The 15,640-nt window shown below is 35.7% G+C and overlaps 1 protein-coding gene across 5 annotated transcripts in view; it reads right to left on the bottom strand.

Annotated features, from left to right (window-relative positions):
• TCF12 (transcription factor 12) overlaps positions 1-15,640 on the bottom strand; it is a 160,873-nt gene that overhangs the window by 99,136 nt on the left and 46,097 nt on the right. For all 5 annotated transcript variants that reach the window (XM_048317214.1, XM_048317216.1, XM_048317212.1 and 2 more), the window contains exon 6: positions 6,713-6,815. In XM_048317214.1, coding sequence (XP_048173171.1) covers positions 6,713-6,815 — 103 coding nt within the window. The remainder of the gene's footprint in view (positions 1-6,712; positions 6,816-15,640) is intronic.

The raw sequence follows: 15,640 nt of genomic DNA, 5'->3' as shown, positions 1-15,640 counted from the left end.
AAAGGACACAAGCCCCCCGCTGCGTGTGGAGAAAGCCTCAAGGTATTACTGCAGTTAAAGAAATGTTAGGAAAGCTATTTGATTGAAATATTACCGTAAACAAAAGGGAAAACTAAGCTTAACACACGCTCTCGTGAGCAAAAACCCAAGGGTAAAAATGCCCTGCACTTAGCACTTTCACTAAATGACTGTGTAATTTAATTTCCCAGAAACCCATTAGCTTTCACAAAAGGAAAATTAAGAGCAGATGAGAGCAGTTCTTTGGTGTGAGTGGAATTTATTTAATGTAATACCTGGGGAAAAAAAAAAAGATAAATCTGAAACTGTATGAACAGATACAAAACACTGCAACTCTAGAAAGCTTCAGCCCACAGAGCAGCGGCTCTGTGCTGGCAGTAACCACTGTGTCAGAGCCCAGGACTGAGAGCTGCCTCTGCCCAACACACCACGCCAGAGCTGGGGCACAGCCAGAAGCACAAACACTCCAGAACAAAAGAACTGCTAGCACTCAAAACAGAAACAAACAAACAAAAAGGAACCTCAATTTATTTATGGCAGTTTTATATATTCATATGTGAAGAAAATTATTCAAATAATTATCTGGAAGAGAGGAAGAAATAATTGAAATTTAACTTAAAACATTACTCTGTGTTTGAAATTTCATTATAAAACCCAAAATACCACAAAATTCACAATAGGCTTTTAGCCAATCTATATCATATAAAACCAGCACCAATTCAACAGTGACATGCCCCAAAAGGAAAAGAAACAATCTTAGAAGGGAGTTTAAATGGAAATCTTCAATTTGCTAGATTCATTATATGCAATGATTTGGAAAATGCTAATTATCAAAAAAACATAAGCCTATCAGAAGCAAAAAGACAAGAAGCATTACTGGGGTGAATCAATGGCAACACTTACTTTGGGAAAAGTAGCCATGATGTATTACATAGAAGTGAGCCAGCACCTTGGTATTTTTAGCTTTAATAATCAAAACAATAAGTGATTCAAAGAAATGTAAACATAGTACTGTGAAACTGCACAATACAGTTATGTATAGTGAATGTTAAGGAACTTTTTCAGCACGGGAAGTTTACAATCTATGGCTTGTGGTGGACTCAGTACCACTACCTCTAAGTATTTATTGTAACTCTGGATAATGTTATACTCGTGTTTTTCACTAGGGAAAGTTTTTTCTAAACTCAGTAATATTTGACAAAAAACTATGCAAAATGTGAATCTTATTAGCTGTCCTTTTACATTTTTCTTTCAACTTACTGCCCTGTAAAATGAGACGGACTAAACCATTTGTCATAATCTTTGTTATGTCACGGTTTTGTCATTTTCTTCTTTTAACATTTTCCTCTTTCTTCCTAATGAATTCTCCAAAGGATATAAAATACTCTGTCTACACCATTCTCCAAGTTAATAACAATGTAACTGCATATAAATTATTTCAGATCAATCTTGCTATTACTCACATCTCTGGAGATAATTTCCATTGTAATGCCTGTTTTTTTTCATGTTTTGAAATATCAATTACTATAGAAAGCAATTCAAGGAAATCTACTATTATTTTGGACAAATAGAGGGTCCGCCAACTCCCTACTTGCATCTGCCCTCTCCCTTCCTAAAAGGTAATTAAAACAAGATTCCTAGCAAAAAGTATAATGGCATCATTCTTAATGTGTGCCATTTTAATAACTATTTACCCTTGCTGGTTTCCTACTATTCCTACTAATGCCTTCACCATTATAAAGTCATTTGATAACAAGATCTCTCTCTTCAATTCCAAAATTCTTTTATTGAAGGGTTACTGAGGAAGAAAACTACCAATTTTCCTGAAGATTAGTTAGATTCGTAACTGAGTACCAATTCAGATGCATGCCTTCTTTTAATTCTATTTTAAAGTTCAAAAGCCTCTCCTTTTACTGAGAATAACCTTTCACAAATTATGGTTTTAAAGGCTTACATCAGCTGTTGAAGAACTGTATCAGTACTGGAAGGCTTACAAAGGCTTCAGCTATTTACCATGTTGCTTCAAAAAATGCTCTCCAATGTTCATCTTTAAAAATACCTCCTACTCTATCCAAGCCAACTGGAGTGCTTAAATTACAAGTCAAAGAATAGATTTTACAATAAAAATTAAGACAGTAATTTCAGTTTGAAAGATGCACTGGCAGAAGCCCAGCCATTCTCAGAAACCTGCACAATAAGGCAACCAACTCAATTAAATTAATAGTAACTCTAAAACCAGAAAGCATCGCAATCCAGATATTGATCACTCATTCATATGATTAAAAAAAAAAATACACAAAATCCATTGTGAGTTTCACAGTAACCCAAAGACTAGGTCTGAAAATTCTCAAAATCTGGCTTCCACCCATGAAGCATCTCTCTGCTCCTGCCACCCTTCACACAGTAGTTTATACAGCACATACCTATTAACCCCTGCTACACTGGAACAAGACTGCTGAACAGTAAGAGAGGGTAAAATTCATGGTGTATATAGACATAATTTACTCAGAAACCCTGTTTTGTGATGCCTGATGACAAACCACACAAGCAACCCAAATGCATGAAGTACAACCAACGGGAAAGGAAGTCACACTGCAAAAACCCCAACATGTATTACTCTGCTTCCACTTGACAGTACTATTTTTGGTTCTTTCACCTATTTATTCCAAACAGGAAAAGAATCAGGCTTCCCCTTTATATCCACATTATAAACAGAGTAAAAGAAGCTGTATTTTTATTATCAATCTGAATAATTTATAGCTCTAATTATTGTAACAAGTTTCTACTCCCACCATGTAAATACCAGCTGTTGCGTCTTGACTTCTCTACATGGTCAGTCGCTCCATCTCTTAATGTTGGCCATAAGAAAGCACCATGGCATTACCCAGCATACAGCAGAAGCTTGTTAGGAAGAGGAGCAAAGCCATCAGGATGCTAAGAGATGTGAGTGTTACAACATCACCAGATGGTACGAAAAAAACTAGTAACTACAACCTGAAGCTGGTCTACTGGAGTCAGTGAGTAAATGAGGATGGAAAATGAAGATAATCTAAAATCCTCCATTCTCATACATTCAAAATCTCCGATTTCATTGACAGGTCTTCAAACCTTGTTGTTAGCGCAGAAATACCTAAAACTCTAAAATGTAACCCCATTAAACTTTAAAGGAACTAGTTAATGAAATAATGAGAAAACAAGGAAATATATTTGAAAGAAAACTTGGAAGAATGATCTCTCTACTTCAAGTGACTGATTTCAACATGGTAAGCTGATATCCAACCACTGTCTTTTCACTCACTATTGACTAAATTTTTAAATGACTTCTTGTCATATACAACCTTGTGGAACTGTGCAGTACACAGATGATGAACATGGAGCACAAAAGTATGGCTGTTATCCTTTCTACCTCTTGTGGAAAGACAGACACACAAAAGAAAGTAATTCGCCCACTTCAAATTTTCAAGACAGACCAATAAAAACCCCTTTAAGCTATATTCAAGAATAATCTGCTTTCTTTCTTCCCGGTAAGTAGTAGTAAAACATCTCAGTAGAATAAAGTCCAGGGAACAGTACAACAGCAGATACAATACCACATGCTTGAAGGGTCCTCGCAAAAACTGACCTCTCCTTGCAAGTGCAGAGTACTAAAAGGCAGCATAATTACAGAGAAAAGAATCTCATATCCTTGTGAATAGTTTTCTAGAATGTAATTAAAAGAGAAGTGTTGAATAAGCAAAGATTATCAAGTCTAAATGGAGCTACAATACCACCAGTATATCTTAGCCTGATTTTCTACATATCTCTATGGATACCAACAGACTATGCTGGCCCCAAGAGGATTCAGTGGTTTTACTCAAAATATAAGTAACGGCCTTCTTTTTTTATACTACCAAATCAACACGATAATTCTGGAATTCATTAGTGAAGAACACTAACTAATCCAGCATAATAGCTTTACTTCCTCTGCAAAACACTTCAAAAAATATCTAAATGAATATGGAAATGCATCTTTCTGTGGTAAATTGTTCATTATTGAATCATTATCAACTCTTGTTAGACAAAATTTCTCTCTTTTGCAATGTACAAGATCATTAAAATGTTTGAGAGCTCCATCATGAAAGACAGTGGCACTTTATAATCCACTATCTCTTCAGGCAAATATGCTTACGGCTGAACATAATACACAAAACAACAACATCCCCTTGACACACAATTCTTTCTTTTAATGGTGCTCTTAAGTGTTGACAGCAATGGTGAAATATGTTGTTGCTCTCTCTTCTTCTTTTTTAATAGTTTTTAACTATTCCAGAAATGTATTTCAGTCATGATAAAATGTTGGGAAGGGATGTATTTCTTAGATCTTCATTGTGGAACCCCAGATGCTCAATCACTGCTATTAGCCCAGTGAGATATTTCCTATAAGCTCATCAAGTTTATGTTCTTAGCCTCCATCTCCTTTTAAACTCCAAAGATCACAAAATAATGAACCAACACCTTAAATATCATATGTCTACATTAGCTAATAAAATAAATGTGTTCATTCTGCTTATGGGAACGTGTCCACAATTTGATATTAAAAAACTTTCAGTATCTTTTTGTCTAAAATACCTTTAGAAGAATTATCATTTTCTTAGTAATAGATAAAGAAACTACAAACAGACAATAGTACTACACAGAAAACTACTACTCTAAGTTTTCATGAAGCTTTTATCATTCCTCTCTCAAAACTTTCAATTAAACCATCAATTAAAATACAATGCATAAGTGTAATATACAAAGCTGCATCCTATACAGTAACATAAGTAAAATGAACAAAATTTTTTGTTATGACAAGCCAAAAGCCACAAGTGGAATACTTTTAAAGGCATACTTTTAGAGTTTTGATGTGATCTTATCTTAGCAATATATACTGAAAGCTTTCTGTAATTCTTGGCTGCATATAGAAGGAAATGAAGTATTTTTGCTCCAAGAAAATAAAATCCCTAAGAACTCTTAGCCATAAAGCTTTACAAAACTATTTCAGTCCTCAGCTGCTTTGGGTGACTGACACATACATATCTTGCAATTTGTTAATCCTCTCTACAAAATCATCTAAATGGAGGCTTCGTCTCAAATCTGTATTAATGATGTAATTCTATTATATCTAATAGAATCATCTCTTCAATAAAAATGAAAAACCAAGAACATATAGTTGCACCAATTATTGTTGTCATATATTTAAAGGTATATATTGTTTAGAAATTGGATGGCTTAAATTAAAAACACAAGCAATTAATTTGCCTTTGGTAACATGAATTAAAAAAAAAAAATAAATCAAACTTTGCTATATATTTTTGTAAAATAAAATCAGTATCAGCTACAAAGCCTAGAGACATTCCATACATGCTACTGACCAAAATACTGGAGAAGCAATTGAAGTAACTTGTCTTTTTTTTAGCTTTTTGCATTAGCAAAAAGACAACATATCTGAAAGAGTATTCGGGGAAAGTGTACTCTGCTTTAGCAAAATAACTACTGCATTTTAGCTTTGCTGTCTTCAGATAGAAGTGTCATTGACCAATTGACATGTACTCTCTCTAATCAAAGTCTACACAGATGGGCATTTTAAAACTGCGTGTTTTCCGCTTCATATATGAAGTTTAAACAAAATTCTGTTTTCAGCAATAACTGAGCTTTGTCTGCCTCTATTTCAGAGAAAATTAAAGTAGTAAACAAAGACTGAGCAAAGTAGAAAGATTTCCAAAAGAAATTGCAGACCACCAGGATTTGGATTTAAGTAATCCACTTAGATTACCATGGCTATGTCTTAAAAGGACAATACTGAGACCACAAAATAGGTCATGTCTACAGGATGGGGAATATAGAAGTGAAACAATGTGAAATGTACAAATTCAGAACAAATATTCAGAGTCATCCTGAAATCTAAGATACAAAACAAAAATGGTCCCAAGACCATGTACTGCCAAATTAAATATTTTTAAATCAACATTTTTATGTTCCAAACTGGAACACACAAAAGGAGATTTTTCAACCAATGCCATCAACACATTAACATGTTTCAGGTAACACAAAGTGCAGGCAATGAAACAGAAGCTTTCAATACCTAAGGCTACAATATAATACACCATTTGCTTGCTTTTTTCCCAGTTTCAAAAGCAGAAAATGTCAAACAGGTCTGGAAGCAGGAGTTTCCATCTATTTCTTAAAAGTGACAGAGTTTCTAATATAACAAATATGAAAGAAATTAGAAAATTAAAAATAAGAAGCAAGCCCTCAAATTATTAATTGAAGAAAGCCTACAGTGAATTGGTAGGTCGTTCAGGAATTGAATGTTAGAAAAATATTCTTTTTTTAAAAGCACAGATTAAAAATTGCTATAAATGTCTTCTCAAACAAAATTAAGAAAAATTAATCTTTAAAATAATTTAGAATTTACATCAAATCAAAATATATCAGCTTTCTAGATCAACTTGAGAAAATCTTGGTATTTCCTTCTTCTAAAAAGTCCTGGATAATTGCCTTTATGAGGAACTCACCCAACATAAAAAGATTTGAATGGGAAAGTCAGTGTTGCTATGAGAAACAGAGCAACTTCCAGATGCTTGACATGTCAGGGCTAGACAAGGGAATGAAAAATGTCTCTTTCTGACCAAAGAGGCTTTGAGGGGATACTCGTAAAGAATTACCTACTTACCCATCAGATTTGAGTTCATGAAAGGTGTCGGGGACAATCCTTCATGAGGCCCTAATCGACTGTCATTCAAGTGATCACTGTAATGAGGACTGTCTGCAAAACCCTAGAGAAAAAAAGACCAGAGTATTAAACAGATTATTTGGCAGCCCTGCTAATTGAGTGTAATGACACTTTCCTAATTAAATGTGCAGAGTCACAATTGGTCATTAATCACAAAAGTTGGCTTTCAGGTCTATCTCACAGAAATTACTCTCTGCCCACATATTACTTTCTCCCCATCAAAAAGAAACCACATAGTTTCTTAATAAGCTGTGTCCTCATGGACAAGATTTCTAAAAATTGAATAATACAGAGATATTTTGATATTTGAATCCTCTTAGTGTTAAGTCACTAACCACAGAGAATAAAATTAGTCTGAAGAACTTGCAACTGATTTTTTTTTTCCCTAAGCTTTCTGTTTGCATTAATAAAAGACAGTAAAAAGTTCAGGAAGAGTCACCGATGTTAAGAAAAAATGTTGGTGTAGATGAGAAGAACAAACTCCATTTCTTCTTGCAGCCTGCTATTAATATTACAGATTAATAGGCATTTTGACACTATCACATTACTAAAGAGCATAGCTCACTGACAAAAGGTTTACTTCCATACAGCGATTAAATAAACAACTTTGTCATCCGATTTGCAAACAGGCACTGAAAATTAAATACTATTTTGCATTTTTCTACCATTAGCACAGCCAGCTTACCAGACTGGGAGCGACCCTTACACAGTCAGGAAACACTGGCTTATTGAAAGCTTACACCAAAGGCAGAGGAGATGGAAAACAAAGAAGTCCTTGGATGTACGTATTATTTAATTAACCCAGTTACGTAAAGCTCTCCTCAATACATTTCGAAATGCCGTCAGTTTTTCCATATTAAGGTATGAATATGCCATTTGCCATTCAGACTTACGAAATGCACACTGAATCACTTACTCTGTACCAAAACATGAAAGACCTGACACTCAAAATTGTACTTCCTTTGTAGCCAAAGTTCTGACAAACATTTTGTAAACCTTATCTTACAATTCACACTTAGTCACTTCTTGTTCAGAAACCTAAAGCTCAGGCCTAATTAAGGGAGGAGAGAAAATTGTTCACAGCTACCAGAAACCATCCCAAGTGCCCTGGTACTATAAAATCATCAATCACTGAACATTTATCATTTCTCCAGACTGCAGGCTCACATTCAAGACAACATTAATGGGGCTGAAACAGGCCTCCCTATCTTTGCAGGCATGCTGTCAGTTCTACCAAAGGGCTGCTAACTGAGGGCTAAAGAACTGTCACAGCACTACCACTGCTTATGGATGCGTGTCACAGCTCTTGCTGCTGTTCGGCTGCACAGCAATCTTCCGGGAGAGCCAACTCCCCACTGAATCTTTGGCTGACTTTATCTGCTTCAGAATCAGTGATACACTTGTGATAGGCATTCAGAAACAATCTTAGTGACATTTACAACTTGGTTATGACCACAAGGGTGTCCTCTGGAAACCATGACCTAACCCCGTCTGTCAGACAAGCAGTGTGTAGCAGCAGCTGCTGAGGAAATGGAGTGGCTCCTAGCTAAGGTCACCACATGTGCTTTATTTTTATGCTGAAATGAAACAAGAAAGAAATTAAACCTGCTGAATCAAGACACAAAAATTTACAAATACAGGATGAAAACCAAAGCTCCTAAGTAGGTAGCTTCCTATTTGTGTCTCTGCTTGTACTCCTTATCGTGGTTGTTTTTTTAAAACCTTTTCCCCTAAGGAAATACTTCAGCTATACTTTATTTTTAAAAGAAGGAAACTATAAAGGACACTATCAGTGATAAAAGAGGATCCATATCTCTCAGACATTCAGTAAGTGGTGCCCAAATGAGGCCCAGAAACCAAAATCTTTAAGATATCTTTATTTACAAAGTAAATAAGAACTACTGAAAATATAACAGGAGTAAGACTCATTTCATATACAGTTGCACATCATGCAACACAATCTACCTAATGCACAGGATTCTTAATGGTCCTCCCCATGTTAATATTGCATATCCCATTCACAAAATAGAGGAATTGGAGAACTGGGTGGGCAGTTTACATGAAAAGGAATATTCTTCCTTCTGTCATCAAAATTCCTTCAAAGAATACTTGATATCATGCTCTTCTCATATACCCTCTCAGTTTCCCAAAATGCACTTGTAACCAACTACCACAGCATCCAAGTTGTATTTCTACATCACCAGATAAATGAACTACTTCATCTATGTGGAAATGCTCCAAGTTATCCTTCACAACACCAAAGCCATTGAAAACAAAACATTTGGTATACAGGATGAAAATGTACCAAGGGATATGGAAGCCTTTTAAACTGAATTGGTCTTTTCTGGACTTCAATGCAATTCCTAAAATTAATTGTATCAGGCATTTCATTATTTGCCACTACAGAATTTACACTTGTGCAAATTGTAACCTATGCCTTCATCTACAGTGGACCAATGTAAAGAGGTCTTATGTTGGCCACCATGTCTGACACCAGTTATTCAGAGTCTTAGTATTCAGGTATGGATTATCAACTCAGGCTGCAGAGTTTTGTTTGGGATTAGAAACCCTGGGCTGGTTCCCACATACAGCTCACCCACACTAAATGAATGCAAAATAACCACAAACAAGTGCAGTTTTGATTTAACAAACAATTTTTGTACTTCACAAAAGCAAATTAAGAAAAATCAGAAGAGCTCTAAGGACAGTGATTTAAATTACACAGTTTTTTCAGAGCATTCTTCACATTTAAGCTGTACTTCAAATAAAATTGCATTCCTGATACCATTCCTTGCTCTTGCATCTGTATTAACCTACAGAGCAAACAGCAGAGCTCTACTCCTGCCAAGAGTTGTTAACCAAACACAGATAAATCTTTAGAACCTTCCAATATCTTCTGAAAAGCTACTGGAAGCTCCTAGTCATACAATCAAAGCTTTAAAAATGTATTTAACAACTACAATAGTGCAAATTGACAACATATGCTTACTGCTCAAAGAACAACACAGTTGAGAGCTTTAAAAAGTCTGGAATACCAATGGAGGATAGTGGTTTTTTAAAAGACAAACCCCACTTTTTTGACTGAGTAATGAAGAGAAGACACAATCAGCTGGCAAAAGCAACAGAAGGTGGGAGGGGATTTATATGAAATTCTATCAGAGACCCTTTTCAAATCCATGTTTTAAGCAAGACTCAATAATATATGCTGCCAAATTTCATTCTGCCTTTCTGAGAAAGGCAGGAAATCTCAGTTCCTGGCAATTTTGAAGACTAATCTACTGAAGCTCGCTTAAATATAGCTGGATTGGGACAGACTCCACGCAGAAAAAGGAACTAATCAGTCATGCCAAAAGTTACTGTCCCCTCTTGGGAAGAGCTATTTGATGGTACATATTCTGGCTGGTGATGTCATTCTTTGGACCACAGGTGGGCTTCCAACGCCCTTTGGAGCATTTCTACCTCCTGTTACCTGCAGGGCACGTTTAACATAGAAAGGCTGGAAAGAGACACTCCATGCTGAGTACACATCCCCATTTCTGCCTCTGTGGCTCCTCAGCAAACCTACCAATGCATTAGTATACATCAGAGCGCACAGTTGGAGTGTTTAGCAAATAACTGGCAAAAAGTCTACAAAATAGGAGTTACTGGACAAATTCATTTCCTGTTCTAAGCACCCTGTTCTGAAGGGACTGCAGATAGCTCAGAGCATTTTTCTGCTTGCAGAAAGCAAACTGATTTTGAATATGATTAGATGACATAGCTGTAAACTCAAAACCATCTTGCTTGTTCCAACCTCTTACATAGCTATTACAAAAACAAGCTTTAACTTTCCCAAAGGAAGACAAAACTTCTCTTTCTGTGCTGTTATAGCCCAAATAAAGTGCAATTGGGGTTAACTGTTCCCTTACAGCATTCTGTAATGTTGTCACTGTTCATTTTGCACAGGCCTCTCCCTGGATTTCAGACTGACTGAATGTTTGTGATCAGAAGACCAGGTCAGATACACCTACAAATAAAAGCAACAAATATTGTCTACTAATACCTGTTACGAAATGCAGTAGAAAGACTACTACTAATTCGTGCTGCAATTTAACTGAGTAGTGAAGGGACTATCAACATTGAATGCTCTAACTTTATTCGTTTTTCAGGGATTTCACTGGATTAGAGTGATGTTCTCTAATCATTCCAATAAATAAAGTCCACCAATTAAAAAAATTCCACAGCTGTAACATTCATTCCTACCTCTTTGGGGTAAGATGCCCCAAGTGCCGGAGGGATTTAGGCTGTATCTGTATCAGGATTTTCCAAGCACAGGGATGCTAACACAGCCAAACCAATTAAAAATCTGACACTATTTACAAAATCATAAACATTTGTACACGTGACACCTGAAAATTATCTTATATAATGTATTATTCTAGAAGACTCAGAAGTAAAAATGGGAAAAAAAATCCCAGCCCATACACCCAGAGGAAACACATTCCTTACTAGGCATGTTTATCCAACCAAACCATGAGAGAAGGCCTGACACAATGAGTCTATACCCCATCTTACAAACAAAGTGGCAATTAACTTCCTAAAACTCTGTATCTTTCAATGACCATTAAAGTTCTGTCATTTTGGTTAAAGTTAATTACAGAACTCACCTAAGAACAAGTCAAAAACCTTTCCCAGTTCACTGTCCCTATCCTTTTTCCATTGCACTGGTTCCAGAGTCTCTGTGGGATTAATCCTCTCCCATTTACTTCCCCTTCAAAAATACAAAACTATTGTCCCATAGCAATTGTTTTCTCGAGTCACACCAGGATTTGTCCATGCAGAAGCAAAACTGTACTCCTGACCCTAACTCAAGTTGTGGGGTTTTTGGTTTTGTTTCTAAATAAGCAAAACATCCTGTTTCCACTTCAGGGTAAAATTTGAAAAAAGAAGGCACACCATTTTCCTATGCATTTATTGAGTTCATACTCAACTCATTGAGTTGTCCTCCCTGTATGATTTACTACTCCACAGAATTTCATTTGCTCAAGTCTGCTAGACTAGAGATAACAGGGGTTTTGTTTGTTTCTCCTCCCTTAGCCCCAAGCCCTCTCCTACACAAGTCCCTGGGAACAGACCAAAATCTAAGGCTCATAACCAAACTGCCAGATCACTAAGCACGTATTTGCATTTTAGCCATTTACGATATGGTTCAATCACTGCCTTTAAACTTAAGACATTAAAATTCCACTAAAATGAATGGTTGAGTTCACAGTTTGATGTGGCTGCAGACCAAAAGATTAATCTTAGTGAATGCTGCTTTCAATTCCTTGAGTTTTATAGTTTGGCTGACTTTAAATAACAAATATTAATTGTTTAAAGCTCAGGAATACTGAGGTCCCTTGCAAGCTAAATTTGGCAATGAACTTATGAATCAGGCAACAGTCATCCAAATGACTAATGTGTAAACAAACAAGTGAATCTACTGCTAAAATCCACTTTCTTTCAGATTATCTGGCTCTTCAAACTAATCTGAAAGTTCTAAAGACAAACAAGAAGGGAAAAAACACAAGGGTATGGGAAAGCAAGGAAAGAAAGCAAGATGCAGAGGCAGTGAGAGACAGACAGACCAGAGAGACTGACTACATCCAGGAACACTGTGCTGAGTCACTGACTGAAGGTTAGACAAGAGGCTCTGTACAATCAGCCATACCAAGGTGTCCTAGTGAATTTAAAAAGATTATGGATTATATGATCATGTATGCTTCCAGAAATACACAGGGGAAAAAAGGAGGGGAAAAAAGGGGGAAAAAAGAAAATAAAGAAAATAAAGAAAATAAAGAAAATAAAGAAAATAAAGAAAATAAAGAAAATAAAGAAAATAAAGAAAATAAAGAAAATAAAGAAAATAAAGAAAATAAAGAAAATAAAGAAAATAAAGAAAATAAAGAGTATTTTGTGCCATTGAATCCATGTATTTGTCAATGGCTCCTAGAGGAAAGACAAGAGAGCCAAAAACCTGGCTTGGTCTACTGAACACACAGATCAAGAAGAATGCTGCAAAAATTAAGGTAAGATAAAAATAAATCCACAGAAGAGTGCTCTTCCTTTTTGCCTTGAGGATCACTTGCACTACATTCATTGATCTTAACTGAACATCAAGAAACATCACATTGTCACAGGTCACGGCCATAACTCCATTTAAATCATTAACAGTCTTGCAACAAACTATCAGTAGGAATAATGTTTCCAAGCAATGACCAAAATCATATTACAAAGTCTGGAGCAGATGGATGATGATGGGAGTCTCCCCATAGTCCTTACACTGTTTCATCCATATTGCTGTCATTTGCTGTGCCAGGAAACAAACACCTCTCCTTCTGCAAGCTCCATGTTTGCCACCTCCCAGCCCCCTGAGAACAGCCAGTACTTCAACCTCATCTCCCTTTATTGTACAAAAATCCTTAAACACAGGAATGAACGCAGTTTGCTGATGGAGATCACCCAATTGCACCCGAAACAAGGAGCTTTCTAGCTCCACTTTCTAGCTTTAATTATGATTCACGTTTCATAATCATCAGCAAGTGTTAACATTCAACTACAATATCCTAAAGACAGAAATGCAGCTTTTTCCGTTATTTGGCCACCTGCTACATGGTGGGGGGGAAAGCAGGTATCACTACCCCAGATTTCACATATTATTGGGAAAAGTCAAGAGAGCTTTCACAAGTATGCTTTAAGTGTCACTGTAAGTAACCTGCTTGGTAACAGAGTTCTAAAACTATTCATTAGCTTCTTTTCACATATCAAGTTGAAATACATGAAAACTGTGTGTACAGGAATGGAGAAAAATTGAAAACATAGTTTATTTATTTTTCAAATTTATTTCAAATATTATTTATTTTTTAATAAACATCATTTTCTCCAGCTCTAAATCCACTTCCAAGAAGTTAAGTTACTGAAAGACAAATCTGATTTTAAACAACTAAACCCAATAGCCAATTACATCTCTCTAAATTCCTGTGAGACAAATATCAACATGATATTCAATGGAACAATTCCCTGGCCACACGGAAAACTAATCTGTGAACAGATTCCAATGCTAATTTCAATGCGGTAGGTAGTTGCAATAAAAACAAAACAAAAACCACAACCAAAAGATCCATTTCTCCAACATAGCTGAAATGAAAAATTCATATGATGGAAACCAAATTTTTCTAGCTCTTATCTAAGCTATAAATCAGGAAATAAAATAATACAAATATAGCCAACAGACTATATGCCAACAAGTGCTTAAAGAAAATACTTGAAAACCTAACTAAAGCATTCAGAATTTAAGAAACAGAACTTGCTTTGAAAAGTGCTGCTCATTAATCAAATTATAAAGTATGGTGCATCTGCAAGTGTCCTGAGCACTGAATATGGAATATTTAATATGGGCTTTAATTCCACAGTGAATCATCTGCTACCTTGTAGAATACATCAGGAAAAGCAAATAACCAGCAGCAGAACCACCAAACAACCTCCCTCCCCAGAAAAAAACCAAAAAAACAAAACAAAACAAAAAAACCAAAAAAAAAAAAAAAAAAAAAAAAAAAGACAAAAAGGACACAAATACAACAGACTTGATAACACTTACTGTATTTCTGTGTCCCTCTTGTCTTGTTTTGCTATTTAACAGCTTTCCTTCTTGTTATGTACCTGAGATTAAGAGGTATAAAATACTATTTCAAAACCTGCTATCTCATTACTATTTTTTGACTTCTTTGCAAATTAAAAGTACTACTTGGAGGGGAAGGGACTACAGTTTGGGCATAAAGTATTTCAGGTTCCAATTAATGTCTCAGTATTTTACATACAGTAGAGGGAAGAACCTGTTGCCTGATGCTACAAAACCATCTAATCTAGCAGTGCTATATTGATCAGCTCCATTCCGGCATCAATTAAATACTTAGCAGAGTTATGTAAAGGAACAGGAGGATAAACTGCACCCTCAGTACTGAAGCTAGATTCATGTTAAATCAGGTCAAAATGCACACTCACAGCTTTTAGTGCAATGTACATGTTGCAAGTTATTTCAAACGCCCACAATTCAGATTTTGGAAGAAAAACGCCTCAGCTAATTTATGTTAAATTTTTAACAGTTACAATTATTATGTATGTATATATAAAAAGGAAATCCATCAAGGAAATGTCTTATGAAAAACACTTTAGATATTCTTGATTTGGAGACAGCAATCTAAACAGATCAAAAACTGACTTGCTCCTTTTATTGTAAAGACGTGTTACGACAAAACCAAAACAATGAAAGAAAACCTCTCAGAGCATTATTCTTCATGAAATAGCAATCATTAGCCACACCACAATAATGACTATAATAGAAAAAATGTTTAATTACAATACCACTCTTACTCCCCCAAAAAAAGTGATTATACCAATTTGTTGCTATGAGTACAAATTATGACTCCCAAATACAGCAGGAAAGCTAAAAGGTTCAGTATCATCTCACAACAGGAAGACAAAACTTTCAAGTGCTGTAGGGCAATATATTATTGTGCAGAAGACAAGGTACTCAAGTCAAGTACCTCAGAATTTGCTTCTAAGAGCTCAGTAGAGCAAGACTTTCAAAAAGCAGCTTTACCATCCTCTGCAACACACACTAAGAGCTAGTGCAAGGCATTATGAACACATGCAAAAATATGTGTAGCTCTGTATCACTCAGGTAAGGGAGAGACTTGCATACACCAACCAAAGATATTCACTGAAAACCCACCACTACTGCACGTAGAAAGGTAAAAACAAGACTGGAGACTAGAAAGAAAAACAAGCCCCACAAGAGACAAACTTGGTACACAGTATTGTATCTGGACTTCAGTACAACCATTCAAGAAT

Source organism: Corvus hawaiiensis, chromosome 13 (assembly GCF_020740725.1).
Source record: "Corvus hawaiiensis isolate bCorHaw1 chromosome 13, bCorHaw1.pri.cur, whole genome shotgun sequence".
Lineage (NCBI taxonomy): Eukaryota > Metazoa > Chordata > Aves > Passeriformes > Corvidae > Corvus > Corvus hawaiiensis.
Note: the sequence above shows the minus strand (reverse complement) of the source record. Positions and strands in the feature narration are given on the sequence as shown.